The sequence below is a fragment of the Leptonychotes weddellii genome, chromosome 12 (genome assembly GCF_054177405.1).
Source record: "Leptonychotes weddellii isolate Sample4059 chromosome 12, ASM5417740v2, whole genome shotgun sequence".
NCBI classification, from domain to species: Eukaryota; Metazoa; Chordata; class Mammalia; order Carnivora; family Phocidae; genus Leptonychotes; species Leptonychotes weddellii.
The window spans coordinates 11,214,032-11,233,001 of record NC_138380.1 but is presented as its reverse complement, the minus strand read 5'-3'; the positions used below and the strand labels follow the sequence as shown (position 1 = coordinate 11,233,001).

The window sequence follows — 18,970 nt, the reverse complement described above, 5'->3', positions numbered from 1 at the left end:
AGCGATTCTGATCCGCCCAGTGAAATAATGGGATGTAGGATCGGGGAAGGGTATTTAAGAGATCACTGTTTTTATCCCTTTTGAAATCTGTGATCCCTGCTGGGGATTTCGCTTTCTTGATTCAGGCTAGCTCCTGCGAGAACAATGGTTTCCTTATCGGTCACGGCCTTGTTCTTGCCACGGTCCTGCTGCACAGCGTCCACGGGAAGGACACAGCCACAGTGCAGCGCAGAGGGCGCCTTGTCAGCCCGGCCCCGGATGCGGAGATGCGGAGAGCCGGGGCCCCCCACCTCCCGTACGCACAAACCTTCTGCAAGGCTCTACTCAAAGGCTAGGATGATTTCTAATAAAAGCCCAGCAGCTGTTTTCTATACACAAGCCGTGTGCTGAGCGCCGTGGCTGGTCCGCGCCCACAGCTGTAGGTACGACGTGCTGGCACTTTCTTTACGCATGCAAGGGTTTCCCTCCGTTCTGCCCCAGCCTGAGGAAGTAGGGGACGTCAGACGGGCGGTCACGGACCTTGGAAAGGGGGAAGCCGGCTTTGAACACAAGAGCCAGCGACCTTAGGAATTTACCCTGCACTGCCTTAAAACTTGAGCATGTGGCCGCGTGCGTGCGTGCAGAGCTGGCTCTCCTGGACGGCGCGGTCAGGCCCGGCTCTGCTCCCCCGGACCTGGAGGTGGTTTACGGAGAACAGGCACCAGACGCGCCGGGCGGTGGCCTCCGTCGTCACTGTGAGGTCCGCGTTCCGGTCCTGCTCCTACCCCGGGCCACCCCTCCTTCCTGCACAGACCCCATCTCTCGGGCCAGGGAAGGACAGCAGCACACGTGCTCGTGTTAAAATGTGAATTTTAATTGTAAAAACCATATTCTGGAAATACAGTTCTAGCAACCTCTCTGCCCACAACTTGGCTCAGAGATAGACAGACAGGATATACATGGATGTTCCTGGTACCACAGATCAAAATCAGGTAAACATTTACTCCTAGCTTCAGGATTAACCCCAGCTTTCTTTAGGCCATTAAAATTCTTACCATTCGAAACAGAACAACATACCTCTCTGCACCAGTATTCAGGGTAAAATCATCAACTGTCTTACTGATTTCATACTCTGAGGTAAAGAATTTAAACAAAAATAGATTCAGTGTCTCTTATTGCTCTAACTCTGATGCTGGGGTATTAATCAAAATAGGGGGTTGACACTTAAGGCGAAAGGGAGGCTATGCTGATCCTAACGGGGGAAAAAAATAGAAAAACCATTTTCCAAGGCTACAACTCTTCCTTTTTCAGAAAAGGTTTATGTCCGGGACCTGTAACAAAAAATTTAGCCAACAAGCTTGGGTAAATAGGGGGTTAATTTTGCTTTCCTCTACACCCCTAGTCTGTTCAGGAGCACAGAATCTATACCCTTCCTAATGATGGTCTTTGTGGGCACCCTATATAAACTATTCCTGATGCCACCTTCAAAATTTTTGTCTCCTTTTATCTTCGCTTGATTTGGCCTAAGGAAGTTTTCACTCCAACATCAATGAAATATGTTTGCAACCAGCTAACTCAGTGACCACTGTGTGGATTTTTCACTTTGTGGATCATCCCTGGCTAATTTCTAAGGCCCTAACCTACCCGTGTTCCCCACCTGTCCTCAAAAAAGCAGAGTAAATGTATCGTTAGTCTAAACCTGAATTCTACAACCAACGTAAGTAATTCACACCTATCCTTCTACCGTGGTAAGTAAATAAATTTTCTGAATTTAGGTTATGTTACCGCTAATAGCCCATGTTATGCTGAGCTTCTAGGATAACTCTAAAGGGCTTTATTTCCCCATCATCATTTATAAGCACTAGAAAATTCTTACTTCCTTTCTAAATGTGCAGTTTCATCCAACTGCCCCTGTATTCCGGCTCCAGAAAAGAATTAAAGTGCCAGGTTATAAAACCACACCGCTCCAGTAAGAGGCTCACTAGTCAGCATTATCACGTTTACATGCTTTGTAAAAGAATTTTCCTTAAGGTCAGGGACTGCGTCATCCTCCCCAGGACCATCACATTCATCTCCTAGAGAGTGTGGTTAATACTTCACAGCACCGTCTCCTTATTCACGCTCACAAACAAGTAGTAAAACTTTTATGGGGTCTCAGTTGCTTCCAAATGACAAAACTTCCGCATTTCGAGGCTTATAGTTTTGAAATCTCCTTCCCTTTCAACATCTGCACACTCCATTCATCACACAGTAATATCGATAGAAAAATAGACTCCCATTTCTTATAAGAAAAATATTAACTTAATTCACAGCCTTTCTCCCAACACTCGGTGCTCTAGCAGCTCCTGGGAACAGAGGTATATGAGTCTTAGAATGGAATACCAAAAATCCACGACTCAGGAGTAAGAGGAGCCCTCGACTCCTGCTCTTCCCCTACCTGAATCAGAAACGGGTTTCCCTGAAATGAGAAGGGACAGGTCGGGCCAGCGGAGGGCAGCGTCCGGCTCTAGGAGCCTTGCTGAGAGGTGCGCTGGAAAGATCCTTGGGCTGGACCTCACAGATTCCGAGCCTGCTAGCGAGGAACCGGACAGGGAGGTGAAAGCCCCTGCATGACACGTTGGTCCCCATGTTGACTTTCTTGCCTGTTTCAGAACTGATAGGCTAACGAAACAAAGTTCACGGTCAAGCTGACCATCGCCTTATGATTTATTCAGCACCCTCCTGCCCCCTTACCTCTGCAAGTCTGATCTGTCCAGGGACTTGGAGAAAGCGTCTCAATCCATTCCCTGGGCTATACAGTTTCAGAAAAAAAGGAAAACAAAAGGTCCCTGAGGTCCCTGCCTCTATCCAGAGGGCTGCTGCCCCGCCGAAGTTTAATTCACGACTGCCCTTTACTGAAGGCTCCCTGCAGGCCTCAGCTTCAAGGTGAATAATCTCATCTTTTTATTGTGTTGGAAAGGCTTTCAGCGTATCAAGACAAATAGCAAGTTCATCGTCATAGCCACCGGAATGAAAAACAGCGACTCAGCTATGATTCATCTTTACCTTTATCTTCTGGCGAAAATACCAGGTAGTTATGCTGACAAATGAGTCGGCACAGGTGGTATTTAGAATGGTCTGCGCTACCCTGAAAATTCCCATCCTGATGTTCACGGGGAACAACACAAGGTAAGTTCTAGATGCAGATTCTGGGCTCAATGACTTCTATCATGATCAATGAATTCAGCACCCGTTCCCTGGCCAAACGGAAGAAGAGCCGCCATGCTGGGTGGCAGTCGTTGGGGGGGCAGGTGCCTTCTCGTGCATGGCTGTCCTGACTGAGGACCGGACGAGGCCCCAGGTGGCACCGTGGACAGATCTACACCAGGCCCGAGGAGAGCTTCGTGCCTGATGAAAGCCATCGTTAATGCTAAACCATCGTCCGGCCCACACTTCTGGTTCTCGTAGGAGATAAATCCTACCGTTTCTGACTCCTTCTGGAGAGAGAATCCTACGCCAGAGCACAACTGGACATTTTCTCCAAGGCTGAATATTACCATCTGCCAAGCCTGCAGAATTGGAAAAAAAAAACAAACCCCACTTTAATAGGCCTCTGTCACATTTTGCTGGACACCAATAAACCCTAAGCCTGGATTCCTGGCCCCATAAGGCACCTTGCCACCTGGCTTTTGTCAGACTCAATTCAGAAACGACAGCAGCCCAGATGTCTCGGGTCAGCAGTGTTTCCAGGTGAGCTCATGGCTCACAGCATGGCATGAGATCAGGCTTCAAGGTCTCGGGAGGACCAAGCCAGCTGGGGTGGGGGCGGGGGCGGGGGATGAGGTTCAACAGTCGAGGGGGCAGAAGGCGATCATCGGTCAAGCTCCTCCACCCTCGGCTTCCAGCCCTGCTTCAGGAGTCCGTGGTAAGAATCCCTGCCTCTCCAGAGCTTACGGACCTATGAGGCAGGAAAGAAGGCTGCCATCATGTCTTCTGAACAAAAGCAGAAGGCTTTTAAGGAAATCGTTCAACAATGGCAGAAAAGCAGGTCCGTGCAGCTTCTCGCTTCTGCTGTCACCGCGGGGAGTCCTGCCAGGTACCCCACACCCCCGTGCCCCTTTTAGTGGAGGGGCAGCAGATGATGCTGAGTGGGCTGCTAACCGGACACACGGGGGAGGGCAGGGGGATGGGAGCACAGTCGGGTACAGAGCAAGTCTTCAAAAGGTGACCTCAGAAGCAAGAGGCTCCGTATCACAATCGAGGCAAGAGACGCTCGGGGGACGGTGAACAGTGACCACGGGGAGTACAGAGCCAACGGGCATGCTGCTCAGCCGGCCAGGGGGAGTGGCGCCGGACTTCTGGCCCAGAGGGAAGCTGCAAGGGAAGGACAGAGTCCTTGGGTTCTCTCTTAAAAGCGATACGGGGTGGGTGGGGGAGAAGTTCTGTTCTGGGGTCAGCTGAGCCCAGGCTCGCTTGTACACTCCCCCCGGCGCCCATCCCCCTGCCCCCTGCACGAGTGTGAGGGGACCGCACGGAGAGGCCATACAGCCACCTGGAAGAGTGCGGAGCTGCAAGGAGCCCGGAGCCCTACCCACCATTCAAAGGAAAATACCGGAACCTCATTTTCACCTTATGACCTTTACACGAGTACTTGTGACCTGGAGTTACAATTCCACAGAAACACAAGTGTCTGCGCGCAGAAGTGCTTAAAGACAGTCATCTTCCAACAGACCTCTCGGGTCCTGAGGAAGGGGGCCTACGTCCACCGAGAGAATCCGACCTTTCCTGTCACCCCTACCCCTGCTTGAGACACACCCCACCCCCCCAACTTCGAAAACCTTGAGCCTTCAGACACCACGGAAAGTCACCATTACTTGACCCAGGCCAGAAAGGCTGCTCCTTCCCCAGAGACAAGAGAAGGCTGCTCTTCAAGGAAAGAGGTGGTGAAACTTCTTTTGTAAAAATACATCTGACTGAAATGATGGCTAAACCCACATGGAGGAGGAAAGTATTAGTTGTACACTTTACATTTCAATGCCCAAACTTACATATTTACATCAAAGATGCTACTTTGATTAACCAGGATGTATTTACATCTGTCCATGTGAATTTCTTTAGTCTTGAATCCCGTATCAAGGAGCTACAGTGAAAATATTTCTGAATAAAGCAATGAGCCCTAAAAAGCTAGTCTTGAGATCAAACGTGTGATCCATCCATTCGAAGGTTATTTCTCTGCTGTATTAGCCCGGCTGGAACCCGGTCACAGACGTGGATCCGTGGATGGCTAGGCCAAAGACACAGCCAGGCAGAAGGTCCAAAGGGAAGAAACTGTCACCAACAACCCAGGAGCCCAAGTCCAAATCCTAAACTATGGCCAAAAAGACCTCAAATCTACTCACGAGAGCTGGCTTCAAACTACTCCTGTCTCATCCAAGTTGGTGTCCCTGGAATGGCCCGGCCGAAGAGAAGAGGCAGGGACCGACAGGAGTCATTTCAGACCAAAACATGTCAGGGGAATGCAGGTGAACTCACCACGGACACCCAGGGGTTCCAACCACTTCCCCGGGTGAAGGCACTGTCAAATTCACTCTCTTGACACACATGTTAGTATCTGGCCCCAACTACTTAGCTCAAGGAATGTCATCTCTGCGAAAGAGAAACCGGTGAGGGCTCCAAGCTGGTACACAGTCTTGCTCTGGACTCGGAGTAACCAGCTCAGATCCTTGCTTGACTACGGAATCCAGTCAGTCTCGGTTTTGATCCAGAGGCTCTGCTAGTGATGTGTCCAGAGAACTCTCAGATGGAGAAACATCTTCTCTCTCCTGTTTGAACCCCAACTGCTCTGCCTTTGGTAGCAACAAACATTACTCTTTAAAAATACCAAAATTACTCCAAGAGGATAGTTAGCCCTTCAAGGAAACTACACTGTAAAATGAGTTTGCTTGCGCGCTCCGGGGCCATCCCTAGAGGAGAGGGACTCGGGGAAAGAAGGGAGTATCACATGGAGGGGCCACCACTAATTTACTCTGAGGGAAGTTTCCAGGCTTCATTCTACAACTTGAATTTCCAGCTGGCTGGTAAGAAACCTCTTCCTGTCATTCTGTCCTCAGAGAAGCTCATCCTTAGCGACAGAAACATCCTTTTGTTCCTCTCTGAGGTCTCTACCCACATGAACAGAGAAGATGCAGGTTTGCCCTAGTGAACAGGAAGAGGGATTTGATCCCAACCCTGAACTCCCGGAACGGAGAAGAACCTTGAAGGGTCATGAGGTCTAGCTAACTTCCATCTCCAGGAGATGCACATCCATGGCCATCCGGGACAGCTCTCTCATTCTCGAGTACCTCAAGGTACTCTCTGAGGAATCTGCCCCAGTGTTTGCAGAGCTCGGCCCGCTCCTAGTGACAGATGGCCTTCACCACAGCCCCTCAAGTCACTCAACAAGGAGATGAGAGAATCTGCTCTGATCACCAAATCAGGCAGCAGTTCTGGGAGAAAGTGGTAGATTCCCACATCGTACGAAAGCAGGACATAAAACCAAGGTGGTCTCGTCTTACCACTAGGGAGGAGGGGAAGAAAGGAGACTGCAAAAATCACATTTGTTGGAAAGTAGAAACCACAGTCCTGTGCGTCAACTTAATAAAAAAATGAGGTCTTCTGGGGCCCGGCGTGAGATCCCCACGCGAGAGAGGCTCACCAGCCTTGGCCCACTCTTCCTATGGGCAACAGGGGTTGTCGATGACCAACATGACGTCGATGCCGTAGGCCTCCAGCAGGTCCATCAGAAAGCTCCGGTCCCCTTGTGGGTCTAGACCCATGCCGCGGGCATGCTCAGCGGTCAGGGTTTTATCTTGACTGGCGGACACCTCCAGCAAAGTCTGAAATATCCGGTTGTTTTGCTCTAGGAAAAACCTGCGTTCACCAGATAAGACACAGGGAAGGGAGGGCAGAAAAGCCAAAACAAACAAGTCACCCAATAATCCACACACGAGGAACCAAAACTACATTGCTGTAAGATGATTTTAAATGGTTTCAAACTCAGAAATACCCCTGAGAATAAGGGAATAGGATCAAAGTTCCAGGGTTGTTAAAGGGACACCAAGTTTAACAAAGAAACCATGGGCGTTAATCACCGTATGGTTGGCCAAGTCTCTGAACCAGTGATGGCCTGAGTGCCAAAGCCCAACTTTCCTGCAGAAGGTTACTATAGATACCGTGTTCCTCTGCTTCCCGATTGTAAGGGGAAGAGAAAGGAAAAACAAAACTCCCCAAAGCCCCTTGATGATGCGGTTCTGAGGTCAAGACTGAACGTGAGGAACTAAAATTCACCTTCAAAGCCCGGGGACAGGCCACTGGAGCCAGCAGCAGGGGCGAGGCTTAGCGGGGATGGAGCAGGGCCCTGAACCGGCCCCCAGCCTGAGCCACCAGCTCCCCCAGCCTGAGCACCGGGCCCCCCAGCCTGAGCCACCAGCTCCCCCAGCCTGAGCACCGGGCCCCCCAGCCTGAGCCACCAGCTCCCCCAGCCTGAGCACCGGGCCCCCCAGCCTGAGCCGGCGCAGGGCATGCTGGGCTGCTGCTGGCTGTGCACACAGCAGAGGTGGGGCTCAGGAGCTGGGGCAGGCCTGGGGAGGTTCCACGGCCAACAAGGCTGGGAGAGAGGGGTGACGGCGACATGGAAGCTGTAGGCACCCATCCCGCCATAGCCCCCCATCATCCTTGGTGTTTTTTTTTTTGGTTGGGGGGGTGGGATATACACAGAGTACGATTCGAATGTTATGGGTTTGTGGTACTACGTAAACATACAAGCCACATTCAGAAAAGGCATGCACTGTCTGGACTTTTTAGCTGTACCCGCAGGGCTCTCAGGTTTGGCAAAGGCTCCTCGGGCCCAAAGAAGCTCTCAGTGCTCAGAAATTTCAGATGCAGTGGAATGTCTCAGACCCTGATGACACTGCGGGCTCTTTGCTCAATTTCAAACACTGTCACACGTCAACACCACGGAACGACTGGAAAGTACACCCCATCAGAACCAAAGCACCACCCTTCCGTGGAAATGTCAACGTGACGTTTTCGACCTCCGAGGCAGGCACGGTCCTAGCTGCGAGGGCCCTTCCTCGCCCACGCGCCAGGACCCCGGGGGAGGAAGGCCGAACAGGGAGCTGGCAGGACGGTCTGTTCCAAGCACGGTTCCGTCTTCCTTGCGGAGGGCCGGTTCACACAGCCGCTCAGCAGCGAGACAAATGCCGTGAGGTATACAGACCATGGCTCCTGCCCCGACCACCAACACATCTGGGGCAAAGAGTTTTCACTGGGTTCAAAAGTTAAAATTTCTGGGGCACCTGGGTGGCTCAGATGGTTAAGCGTCTGCCTTCGGCTCAGGTCACGATCCCCAGGGTCCTGGGATCGAGTCCCGCATTGGGCTCCCTGCTAGGTGGGGAGCCTGCTTCTCCCTCTGCCACTGCCTCTCTCTCTCTCTCTGACTCTCATGAATAAATAAATAAAACAAACAAACAAAAAATTTTAAAAAAAGTTAAAATTTCTGACTACCCCGTAATACTGAACGCGAGGAATGGCTTTATTCGAATGAGGCGACGGAGGAGAAGCCCCTGAGCCTGAAGGACAGAGGCGTCTATGCAGCGGACATCTGCAGGGAACGCTCAATGGAAAGACACATGAGGACTCCCGTTTTCTCTGAATTTCCCTGCTTCTCTCCTTAACGCCTCTGGGGGGTCCCCCGATGGCACCTCAGGGCTCACGGTGGACTCCATACGGAGCCCAGCTCTCAGTGGACCTGGCAGCAATAAAGGACATCCCTGGGCTGCCGAGGGTGACGGGGGAGGGGTCGGGGCCCAAAGCGGTTGGCGCTGCGGGATCCTCAGGGAAACCCCACAAGTGCCGCCCAGGCTGACTTACAGCACAAAGAGGTCCTCCTCACAAGGGTTGTACTCTTCTTCCACCTCCTGGGAGTACAGCAGCATCTGCCTGTGGGGAGGGAGGCCACCTTCACGCTCTGCTGCCGCTACAGGACCCCCGACATCGGCCAGGTCATCGGTCAGGCCCCGGCATGGGCCACCCCCCGACTCCCCGGAAGAGCAGCCCCAACCCCTGGCCCCAAAGCCTGGAGAGACGGACGACGGGAAAGGAACAAATGGGGCTTGGAGTCCAACCCCTGGGGTCCAGGGCCAGTGCCGGCCCCGTGTGGTCTCAGGCAAGTGGCGATCTTTCTTCAATGCCCATCGAACAGGGATGATGGTGATGCTATTATTTATTTCGCCACTGATACCACATGAGACCACTCGTGTCACGGATTACTGAGAATTACGTGAGATAAGGAATAAGCACGTGGGCAATACTGTGCTCACTGGGTGCTCCTTAAAGGCTGGTGCTCTCCCTTGGGCCGCCCGGGTTCCGAGCCCGTCAGAAAGAAGTCACCGCCCACGTACGTGCCACTGCTACGCACCACGGGGCGGGGTGGACAGGACGGGCTTCACGGACAGACCCCCGCCGGGGCCGTCTGTGGGGCTGCGTGCCGGCCTCGGCCACGCCCCCCACCGCCCGCGGGCCCCGGGAGGCTCCCGCTACCTCTGCTCATTGAGCCGCCGGTACTTCTCACGGTCAGCACTGTTGATCTTCAGCAGGGGCTGCAGGTGGTCGTGGTGTGTCTTCACGTTCTGGTTATCCACATAGACATCATACAGTTCCCGCTTCTCCTCGAAAATCTTCTCTGTGGTGCCTGGGACATCCAAGTTCAGGGTCTGGCAAGCTGGGGGCCGGCACCGAAAGGCACCCGCCCGACCCCACCAAGGAAACGAGGGGCAGGAGCGCTGCGTCTGCGAGGAGGAGGGCCCCTGGGGAGCCGGAAGGCCAGAGCCCGGCTTCCAGCGGGGCTGTCTGGGGAATCGGGGCAAGGATGTGTGGGCAGGACGCGGGGAGGGCCCCGTACTCACAGGCCACATAGGACACCTCTACCTCCAGGCTCTCGATGTCAGCCACGTTCACATAGAAGAAGGGCTTGGACTCAGGAACGGTGCCCCCGATGCCCGGCAGGGAGACGTTGGCCAGACAGCAGCAGCAATACACTGTGGGACAGGGGGCGGGAGGGAGGAAGAGGAGGGGAGGGAGGAGGAGTGTGCCCCTCGTCCCCGGCAGCCTGCTGGCCACCCCTCCAAGCAGTCAGCCTCCAAGGACGCTGGGGAGGCTTCGCCCCGTGCCGTCCTAGAGCCTGAGTCACCACGGGGCTCTGGCCTTCTGAGGGGATGGGGCAGGGCCACGAGCCTTTCGGGTCCCACAGCAGAACTCGATCTCCAGGGACACCAACGACGCCTTACCACAGCCAACAGACGGTTTCCAGTCTTCACCTCACGAGGTCTTGCTTAGGATCTGGCGCTGGTGACCTTCCCCTTCCTCACAGCTCCTGCCCGGGGTAAGCCCCGCATCTCCCGGTTCCCGCCCTTCTTCCGACCGCCCTCGCTCAGTCACGTCTGCCGTCCCGCTGTATGACTTCACCTCGAGTGCCTGCATCACCTCGAGTGCCTGCATCACCTCCCCGAGGGACGCCATCCAGCCCATGGTCACCGGCACTCTATATGCCACTCTCAAATCTTCATCTCCAGCCTGCCTTTCCCCCGAGGTCCTGACCCAGCCGCACCAGCGCCTGGTGTCCACCTCGCATACAAAGCCAATGCTATCCACTCCACCCCTTCTACTCCTCCGGGACCCCCAGCTGGTGGCCCCACCATCCTGGTCATCCTAGACCCTTCCTCCATTCCCTCACACACATCAGAATCGTACAACCCAAATCACACACCAACGTTTGCCAGGTTTACCTCCGCAGTGTATCAGAATCTATCTTCTCTCACATCTACTCTCTCTCACCGGACTACGTATGTGTCCCCCAACCCACCTGCTCTGCCGCCAGAGCCCACATTCTAGAACACAAGTCCAACCTCGGCATTCCCAGGCTGAAAACCTGGGACCCTCTTGGGACAGCCCAAACTCTTCTGAACTTGGTCAACAATGCAAAGACTCAAGCAGTTGCTACCCCAGGACACCTAGGAAAGAAAACCCAACTCTGGCTTCTAGTTACCTCTATAGCATACGACACCCACGGGAGGGGGAGAAAATATCAAAATGCGCTTTCGAAGTAAGGCAAATTTCCAAAGGATGATGATCTGTTCTCCAAAGAACTTGATAAACTGAGACATGCAGCCAGCTGGGTGTGTGATCTGAAAAAAATAAAGGAGAGGAAGAGATGAGCCTGTTCAAAATGTGAAAAACGATTCAGTACAGCTGTGTGCTAAACAACCCCCCCCACCCAGCCCACAAACTCCAGACCACAACCAACAGAGGCACTAAGGGACGGTTACTTCTACACAAAATGGTATTGTTCACTTTAAAGTCTCATTTTTAAATGAGATTTCAATACTCCAAAAACTCCCCTGATACAATAAATGAAGTCTGAGTTTCGGGATCATTAAGTACTTTGCTCAGTAGAGAGGGGCGCACAAGAAACAATGCTGAACGTGCTTTTGAAAAGTCAGAAAGAAAAGTTTCTGAAATAACAGTACGCCCTCAATGAGAACATTCAACTCAAAACCATTACCGGGCCCTGGAAGGGGTGCAGTGATGAGCTCCCCAAGCGTACGGAGACTGCTACTGTGTCAAGTGAGTATCTGCGCAGGTTACGGGCAGGAGGACCTCACGGGCCCCCTTGCCCAATAACCGCTGTATGTGGGGTCCAGCCTCTTCCTTCCTGCCAAGTGCAAGGAGCCTGTTACCCCCTCAGGAGCCCTGAGCTGGGAAGACTCCAGGAGCTCTGACCCCGGAAAAGCTGAATTCCAATCCCAGCTCTGCCATTTACTAGTGGGCGGCCCTGGGGAAGTTAGCCAACGCTCCCTGTTCTCTCCTGATCTGTGAAATGGGGAGACCATCCTGCCCCTCACATGGCTCTCAGGACCACCTGAGGAAAAACACATGAAATGCTCAGCGTGCACGTGCTGATGAAACAGGAAGTCTTCAAGCTCTGCTCCTCAGGAGCGCTTTGGAAGGTCACTTCCGAGCTCAAGTGTCCGAAGCAATAGCGCTCACCCACCCACTGGGGGCGCTGGTGAGCGCACCTCCGAGGAGCTGCGCCCACAGGGAGGCCGGTGCTGGGCTTGTGGCTGGGAGCCCTGGCGACCGGCAGCATGAGCCTCCCTTTCCAGGGTGGGCGATGTCCCCGCACCTGTGCCTTTCACTTGCGCTCCCCCCCCCCCCGCCCACTGGCAGAGAGGCTGCCCTCCTCTGAGGGTCCCTGTCCCACCCCTGTGCCTACTCCTCTCCCAGATCTCCGGGAGGAGAGGCACTGAACCACCATGTCTGGTCAGATTCCTCCAACCCCAATCTTTCACAAAAGTACTAAGGCAATGAGACAGGAACGGGAACCCAGGCCCTGTGGGCCCCTCCCAGCCTCCCCTCTGGTGATCCTCAAGCCCTGAGGACATTCTTCTACTGCATGAAGGCCTGCCAGTGTTTTGCCCAAACGTGTCCTGGGCCCTAGAATCCCAGAATAAACGATCAATCCTTAATTCTGGTCTTATTTATTCATCCATTCAAGGAAGCACGGATACACTCGGACAAGAAAGGTTTCTCACATGCTAACTTTGCACCAAACACTGTGCTAAGCAGGCTCGGTCCAACAATGAACTCTGGAAAGGCCCAGCCCTTGCCCCTCATATAGTATAGAGACTACTGGGAGAAGCAGGTGTACAAGCGATCAAATCCCAGCCTGAGAGCTGATGGGAGGCGGCAGACACTGCAGGAACACACAGGAGGTGCCCGACCCAATTCTTGGAGAGACACGGAAGACTTCCTGGAGGCAGCATGTCTCAGCTTGAACACGAAGGAGAAACTAGACCGACGGTGTTCTTGGTGGAGGGACCAGCATGTGCAAAGGACGGTGTTCTTGGTAGAGGGACCAGCATGTGCAAAGGCCCGGAGACAAGAGACAACATGCCACTTCCTGAGAACTGCCAGTAACTGAGGCGCTGGGCCGGGACTATGCCAGGGCAACGCAGGAAGGGGTTATATTGAGGGACATTTCTCCTGCTTTCACCTAAATCTATTTCCCGGGTCTGGGCCTCATTCTGCCGTAGCTTTTATAGGAAACTCTTTTCCTGACTTATGCAGCTCCCGCCTTCACGTTTTTCCCTCCGACCTTCCAGGGGACATACTCCAGGCTCTCTTCACTCCCTAACCGTGGCCAGCAACCCTTGGGCTCTCTCTCCATCCCTTGCCTCCCCTCTATCCCGAATCCCTGCCCAGGGACTCCATCTGCTCCCTGGGGCTCAGTCCCTATTCTCTGTCCCACTTCCCCACTTCCCAAAGCGGGGCATCTACCAGGCACTGCTGGAGCCCTCAGAGAGGCCTCAAGCCTTCCTTCCTCCCTTGCCAGTGATTTGTGACTCTGCAACCATCTCAGATCTGACCCCGAATTTAAAAACTTAAACTTTTCTTCACGTGTGTGTGCGCTCTGTAAAAATTCACTGAACTATATACATGGATTTTTTTAAACCTGTGGGTACAAAATATTATGTTTCAAGAGAAAGCTTCTATAGACATTTCTTTGTATGTATATATGTGATGTTCCATAAACGACCAGTGGAATCATATATATATACCGTTGTTTCAAGTGCTGTCATTTTCCTCCTGGTCCTTTCCTTTTTCACACATATATGCATCATCCCTCCATATCTTATCTCATCCCCAGGTAATATATGTATTAATAACCTCGTATACACCCAAGCATTGTCCCATGCAGATGTATGCGTGTGTGTATTTATACCTACCCCTGAGGCTGTGATTATTTTACAAAAGTACAAGATCATATCACATACAGTTTTCTGCACTTTGCTGTTCTCACACAAACACACTTCCTGGTAGACCTTCCACGTCAGTGACGTATGTTCTAATTCATTATTTATACTGGCTATATAATATATGGGGCATTCTCATTTTCTACCACTCTATACAATGCTGACTTAAACATTCTTATATAGACATCATTATATTCTGGTGGTTTATAAATAGAGGGCAGATCCTAAGGAGTGGGATTGCTAAAGCAAAGGGTACGTGCATTTTTAATAAGTACTAACAAATTGTTTTGTAAAAAGGTCATTCACATTTCCATCTGCAACCTATCGCAAAGTACCCTTTCCCCTGCATCACCTAGAATTTGACATGTATGTTAATGAGCTGCCCTCAAGGGAGCAAAAGCAGAAGGCAATTTTACGTTCTCTTCCCCTCTGTCCCTCCTTCGTGGCCTGTTGGGGAGTGGAATCCGGGGACACCCAGGTCAGATGCTGGTCATCTCCCTGTGGGTTTGAGATAGCCCAGAAGCAATTTGAGAAGGAAAAAACGGGTCAGAGTTAGGAGTGGCAAGGAAAAGATCCAGGGTTCAGTCAATACTGACCCAGAATCGCCTTAATGACCCTCTGACCATTTCTTAATTACTGCCTCTCAGGGCATGCCATGGTGCGGGGAAATCTTTAAGCGACGTTCCCTGGACTCCCATGGCAGCTGGCTTCCTGTTATATTCCTCCCCTGGGATGCAATGACTGGCAACTGGAAGGCAGAAGGAAGGGAGAAGGAGCTCTCTTCAGTTTCTCACTCCTGCTGGTATTTCGCCAGCAGCAGAGGACATCTGATTCTAGCCTCCAGCTTCTCCCAGCAGCTCCAGCTGAGCCACGCCCCTCAGCGGGTCCAGCATCAGCAGGTGCACAGTGCCTAAGACACCTGAGCACAGGCTGTGTAGGGCCCCTCCTTAAGCCCCTGTAGTTTTGATAATGTCATCCCTCCCTCTGTTATCCCAGCCCTGGGAGGGTGCATTCAGTAGGCAGCCTCTAAGAGGGCCCTCAATGATCCCCACCTCTTGGTATTTACAGCCTTATGTAATCCCCTCTCCTGAGTAACTTGCTTTAACCAACAGAAGATGGCAACATTGCAGGGTTGTCATGTCCAGTTAGGTTACAGAGGATTTTGATTTCCATCTTGCTAGGAGATTTTTTCACTTGCTGACTTTGATGAAGCAAGCCACCATGTTGGAGAGACCCATCTGGCCACGGACTGAGGACAACAAAGAGGCAGCGGTACTGAAGGCCTTAGTCCACTAGCCCTCAAGGAAACCAATCCTCCAACAACTGCATGAGCTCAGAAGTGGATACTTCCCCAATCGGGCCTTCAGACGAGACCCCAGACCTGGCTGATACCTTGACTATGGTCTCATGGGAGACCATGAAGCAGAGGACCCAGCCAAAACATGCCTAAATTCCTGGCTCACAGAAACTGTGAGATAATAAATATGTACTATTTTAAGCCACTAATTTTGGGGTACTTTGTAATGCAGCAGTAGATAACTAATAGAAGGTGGGAGTTGTCTATAATTACAAATATCTAGATTCCCTTGTTCCCTTTTGGCTCCTTCAGTCTTCTAATGCCTAGATTATGGATTCCCTGTAAATTAAAGTATCTTAGAATATCTAACGTAGTTTGTGTTTTCCTGGCAAGACCCTAACTGGTACTTACTGGGTTCAAATTCCATAGTCAAGTATTTAAGGTTCTCTACAATTTGATTCCAACCTATTTTTCCAAACATTTCTCTCCTGGTCAGTTGACATAGAAATTCAATCCCAGTCAAACTACAGGCAGACCTCATTTTACTGCACTTCACTTTACGGGGCTTCGCAGATACTGCATTTTTTATCAATTGAAAGTCTGTGGCAACCTTGCATCGAGCAAGTCTACTGGCGCCATTTTCCCAATGACAGTTGCTCACATTGCATCTGTGTGTCACATTTTAGTAATTCTTACAATATTTCAAAATTTTCATTATTATTGGGGCACCTGGGTGGCGCAGTCGGTTAAGCGCCCGACTCTTGGCTTCAGCTTGGGTCATGATCTCAGGGTCGTGAGATCAAGCCCCATGTCAGGCTCCGCACTCGGCGCAGAGTCTGCTTGAGGTTCCTTCTCCCTCGACCCCTCCCACTCATGCTCTCTAAAATAAATAAATAAATCTTTAAAAAATTTTTTCATTATTTCAATAATTTCAATAAATATATTTATTACTTCATGCTCATACTCATCTCTGTACCCTCCCAACACCTCACGCTTGTGAACTGTAAATGAACACATTCTAGCACACAGGCAAAGGACTTCAGAACAAATACGTAATTAAGTAGTATCAGGAATATGGAAACTATGAAATACTACATCTATTCATTACATTCTTCATCTTTCATCTTTTCAGTTCAAGGGTCTGGTTTTAAAATATCTAAGCCAGTAACCGAATCAAGTCCACCTTCTCCCTGCTAGGAACCCACCATGACGGGCCTCTCATCCCACATGGCTTTGCACCATGCTCGCAGCAGTGCCTAGAAAGCACATCGTTGCCTTGTGTTTTACAAGAATCCAAATGCTTAGGTCAGAAACCTATCCAAACCAGACTTTGGGCATAAGCCCAAGACATAAATTCCTAATTAAAAAAATAAACAAACCACCACCACTGTAGCAGACTCGAGCCCAGGGCCATGTGAGCTCACGGCTAGCCCTACCTTCATCTCGGGATACATGTATCGGTGGATGGAAGGCAGCCAGTAGACGGGGGGCAGGCTGCTGCCTCTCCCCAGACCGGCATGGAGCACCCCTTTCTTGTCCTCGTAGAATGCAGCCAGATGGGAGTAATGTCCCGGTGTCTCCAGCTGGTGTCTGCAAACACACACACGCACAGTGAGAAGAGCTCCGGCCCAGCTCTGCCTCTCACTGCCGTCACCCCAAGGCCTAGAACGCTTAGGAACCAACTGATAAACTGAAGAGACCCCCATTTTGAGGTTGCCTAGGATGCCTACTTTGGTGTTCCAGAAGATCCTCACGGAAAGCTCAAACGTGGGGTCTGATACTCCCTGGCGCCATCAAACACATTCTCCTCCTTGTGGGAAACTCACAGAAGGAACACACTCTGACTAACGTCTATCATTCTAGAGTAAGGTGTGCTCAAGGGTGTGCCCCTTCCCGGAGAACGCTGGGACAGGGACAGCTTGCAAGACCCCAAATCCCCTGCTTAAAGCTGCTCGCTGTTGAGAAACCATGCTTGTTTGCTTTGTTAAAGGAGACTCAGAGGAAGTTTACCCCTCAGTGTGTCAAGGGAAAACAATTATTACTGGATGTCACCAGGCCTTATACCTTCTGTATCAAGTAATAAAGTAATAAAAAATTCAGAATCTCTTATTTTTCTTACTGGGCCTGCAGAGACTGGGCTGTGGGGAGCCCTGTCAACTGTCCCCAAAACCAAGAAAGCCACACGGAATCCCTGGACCATTTGGACAATGGAGAATCCTGCCTTCAAGTCAAGCACAGGAGCATTGTGGGTACTCTGTGGCGCCATGCTGAACGGAGGTGCTATGGGTTGAACTGTCCCCCTCCACTCTCCTCCAGAAAAAAGATCTGCTGGAGTCCTAACTCTCAGTACCTAAGAATGTGACCCTCTCTGGACACAGTCTTTACAGAGATAATCAAGTTAAAGTGAAGTCACTGGGGTGGATCCTAATCCAATAGGACCGATGACCTTATCAAAAGGGGGAAATCTGGACACACTGAGATACACACAAGGAGAACGCCACGTGAAGATAAAGGCAGAGGTTGAGAGTGATGCACCTATGAGCCAAGGAAAACCAAAGGTCGCCAGCAAACCACCAGAAGCCAGGAGAGAGGCAAGGAGCAGATTCTCCCTCGTGGCCGCAGAAGGAACCAACCTCCTGCGCCTTGACGTCAGACTGCCCACCCCCAGAACGCTGACAGGATTTCTGTCGCTTTAAATCCCCCAGTTTGGGGTACTCTGTTATGACAGCCTTAGGAAACAAATATAGGGAGGAATACACAGCATTAGAATCTTTTTAGTCTTATTTTCTTGGTGCCCTACAAGCGCCATCGTATTGCAACAATCAAGAATCCAAATCACGTCCAAATCATGGTCGACCATGGAGTGACCATGACCGCAATAGGCAAGCGCCCCAATCCATCGTTGTTGGCCTACCCCAAACTCGGACATAAACCGCTCAGAGTCAAGATTCTCCGAGTCCAGCCGGGAGCCAGCTGCCTCCGAACTGTCTCTTCTCCAGAGTGACTCCCAGCTCCCGATGTCACGGTGACGCCGCCACTCCACACGGTGACATCTCCCCCAAGTTACCGAACTGTTCAAAATCCGCCCTTTCCCCCACCTTGCCTTCAAAGAGAGATACTGGTCCCACGGCAGTATCCTTTTGAGGGGCAAATGAAATGAAGTAGAAAGAACGCTCACACAGTTCGTGCCCCACTTCGGTCACTCACAAACGTGAGGCTCCTTCCTCCCCAGCAATCCTGCTGTGTCTAGCCGGGTGCACGGTGAGGGCCCAAAACACCGGGTAAAGGGGGGAGATTCAGGCCAAGCCCCTGGAAGAGATCTTAGGGCAAATTCACATTTAAAAGAGAAAAAAAAAAAATCAACATCAAGTATATTTTAGAAACTTATTACTCAGGTAAGTTCCTCTGGGGTGGGGGAGAGGCTCTCTAATTCGGGGGTTCCTATACGTTCCGTTTTAAGCTTTGCACAAGAAGGCAGTCACATGATGTAATAATAAATGCCTATGAGAGGTGGGGGCTTATAATCCTTTCTTTGACTCTTACTCGCGTGCTCCACGGGAAACCATGGTGGCTCAGCTGTGTTTAATTCTGAGACAATGGCAGATTTCAGATACTCTTCAAGGATGTGTGTCCAACTGATGAAAATTTGCTTAATACAAAATAACGCAAAGATGATTAAGTTCAAAGGTGTTTTCAACTAGGATGTAATTTCCCTAAAGGAACAGTGAGAATCAGTTTACCGTATTTTCAAAACTCTGTTTTCTGCACTAAACGGGGATGTATCAAGGGTAATTTCTGTGATACTCTTTCATTTTCTAGGTTGTTGACTGGATGCTCAATTGTCTTTTCTTTTTGACTACCTTAT

General features: G+C 51.2%; 1 protein-coding gene across 3 annotated transcripts in view; it reads right to left on the bottom strand.

Annotated features, from left to right (window-relative positions):
* Positions 1–832: 832 nt before the first annotated feature.
* The window catches only part of DENND11 (DENN domain containing 11), a 30,929-nt gene continuing 12,791 nt past the window's right edge, over positions 833–18,970 (bottom strand). Inside the window, exons 4-10 of one of the 3 annotated variants that reach the window (XR_014139100.1) lie at positions 16,542–16,695; positions 11,042–11,180; positions 9,903–10,034; positions 9,538–9,688; positions 8,869–8,937; positions 5,007–6,867; positions 833–3,527 (exon numbers count right to left, since the gene is read on the bottom strand). Coding sequence is in view for 2 of the 3 variants with exons in the window: in XM_081799982.1 (XP_081656108.1) it covers positions 6,672–6,867; positions 8,869–8,937; positions 9,538–9,688; positions 9,903–10,034; positions 11,042–11,180; positions 16,542–16,695 (841 nt within the window). In the remaining variant the exon portion in view is untranslated. Of the gene's footprint in view, positions 6,868–8,868; positions 8,938–9,537; positions 9,689–9,902; positions 10,035–11,041; positions 11,181–16,541; positions 16,696–18,970 lie in introns of all 3 variants that reach the window. The other 2 variants (XM_081799982.1, XM_081799981.1) reach the window with 2 other exon arrangements.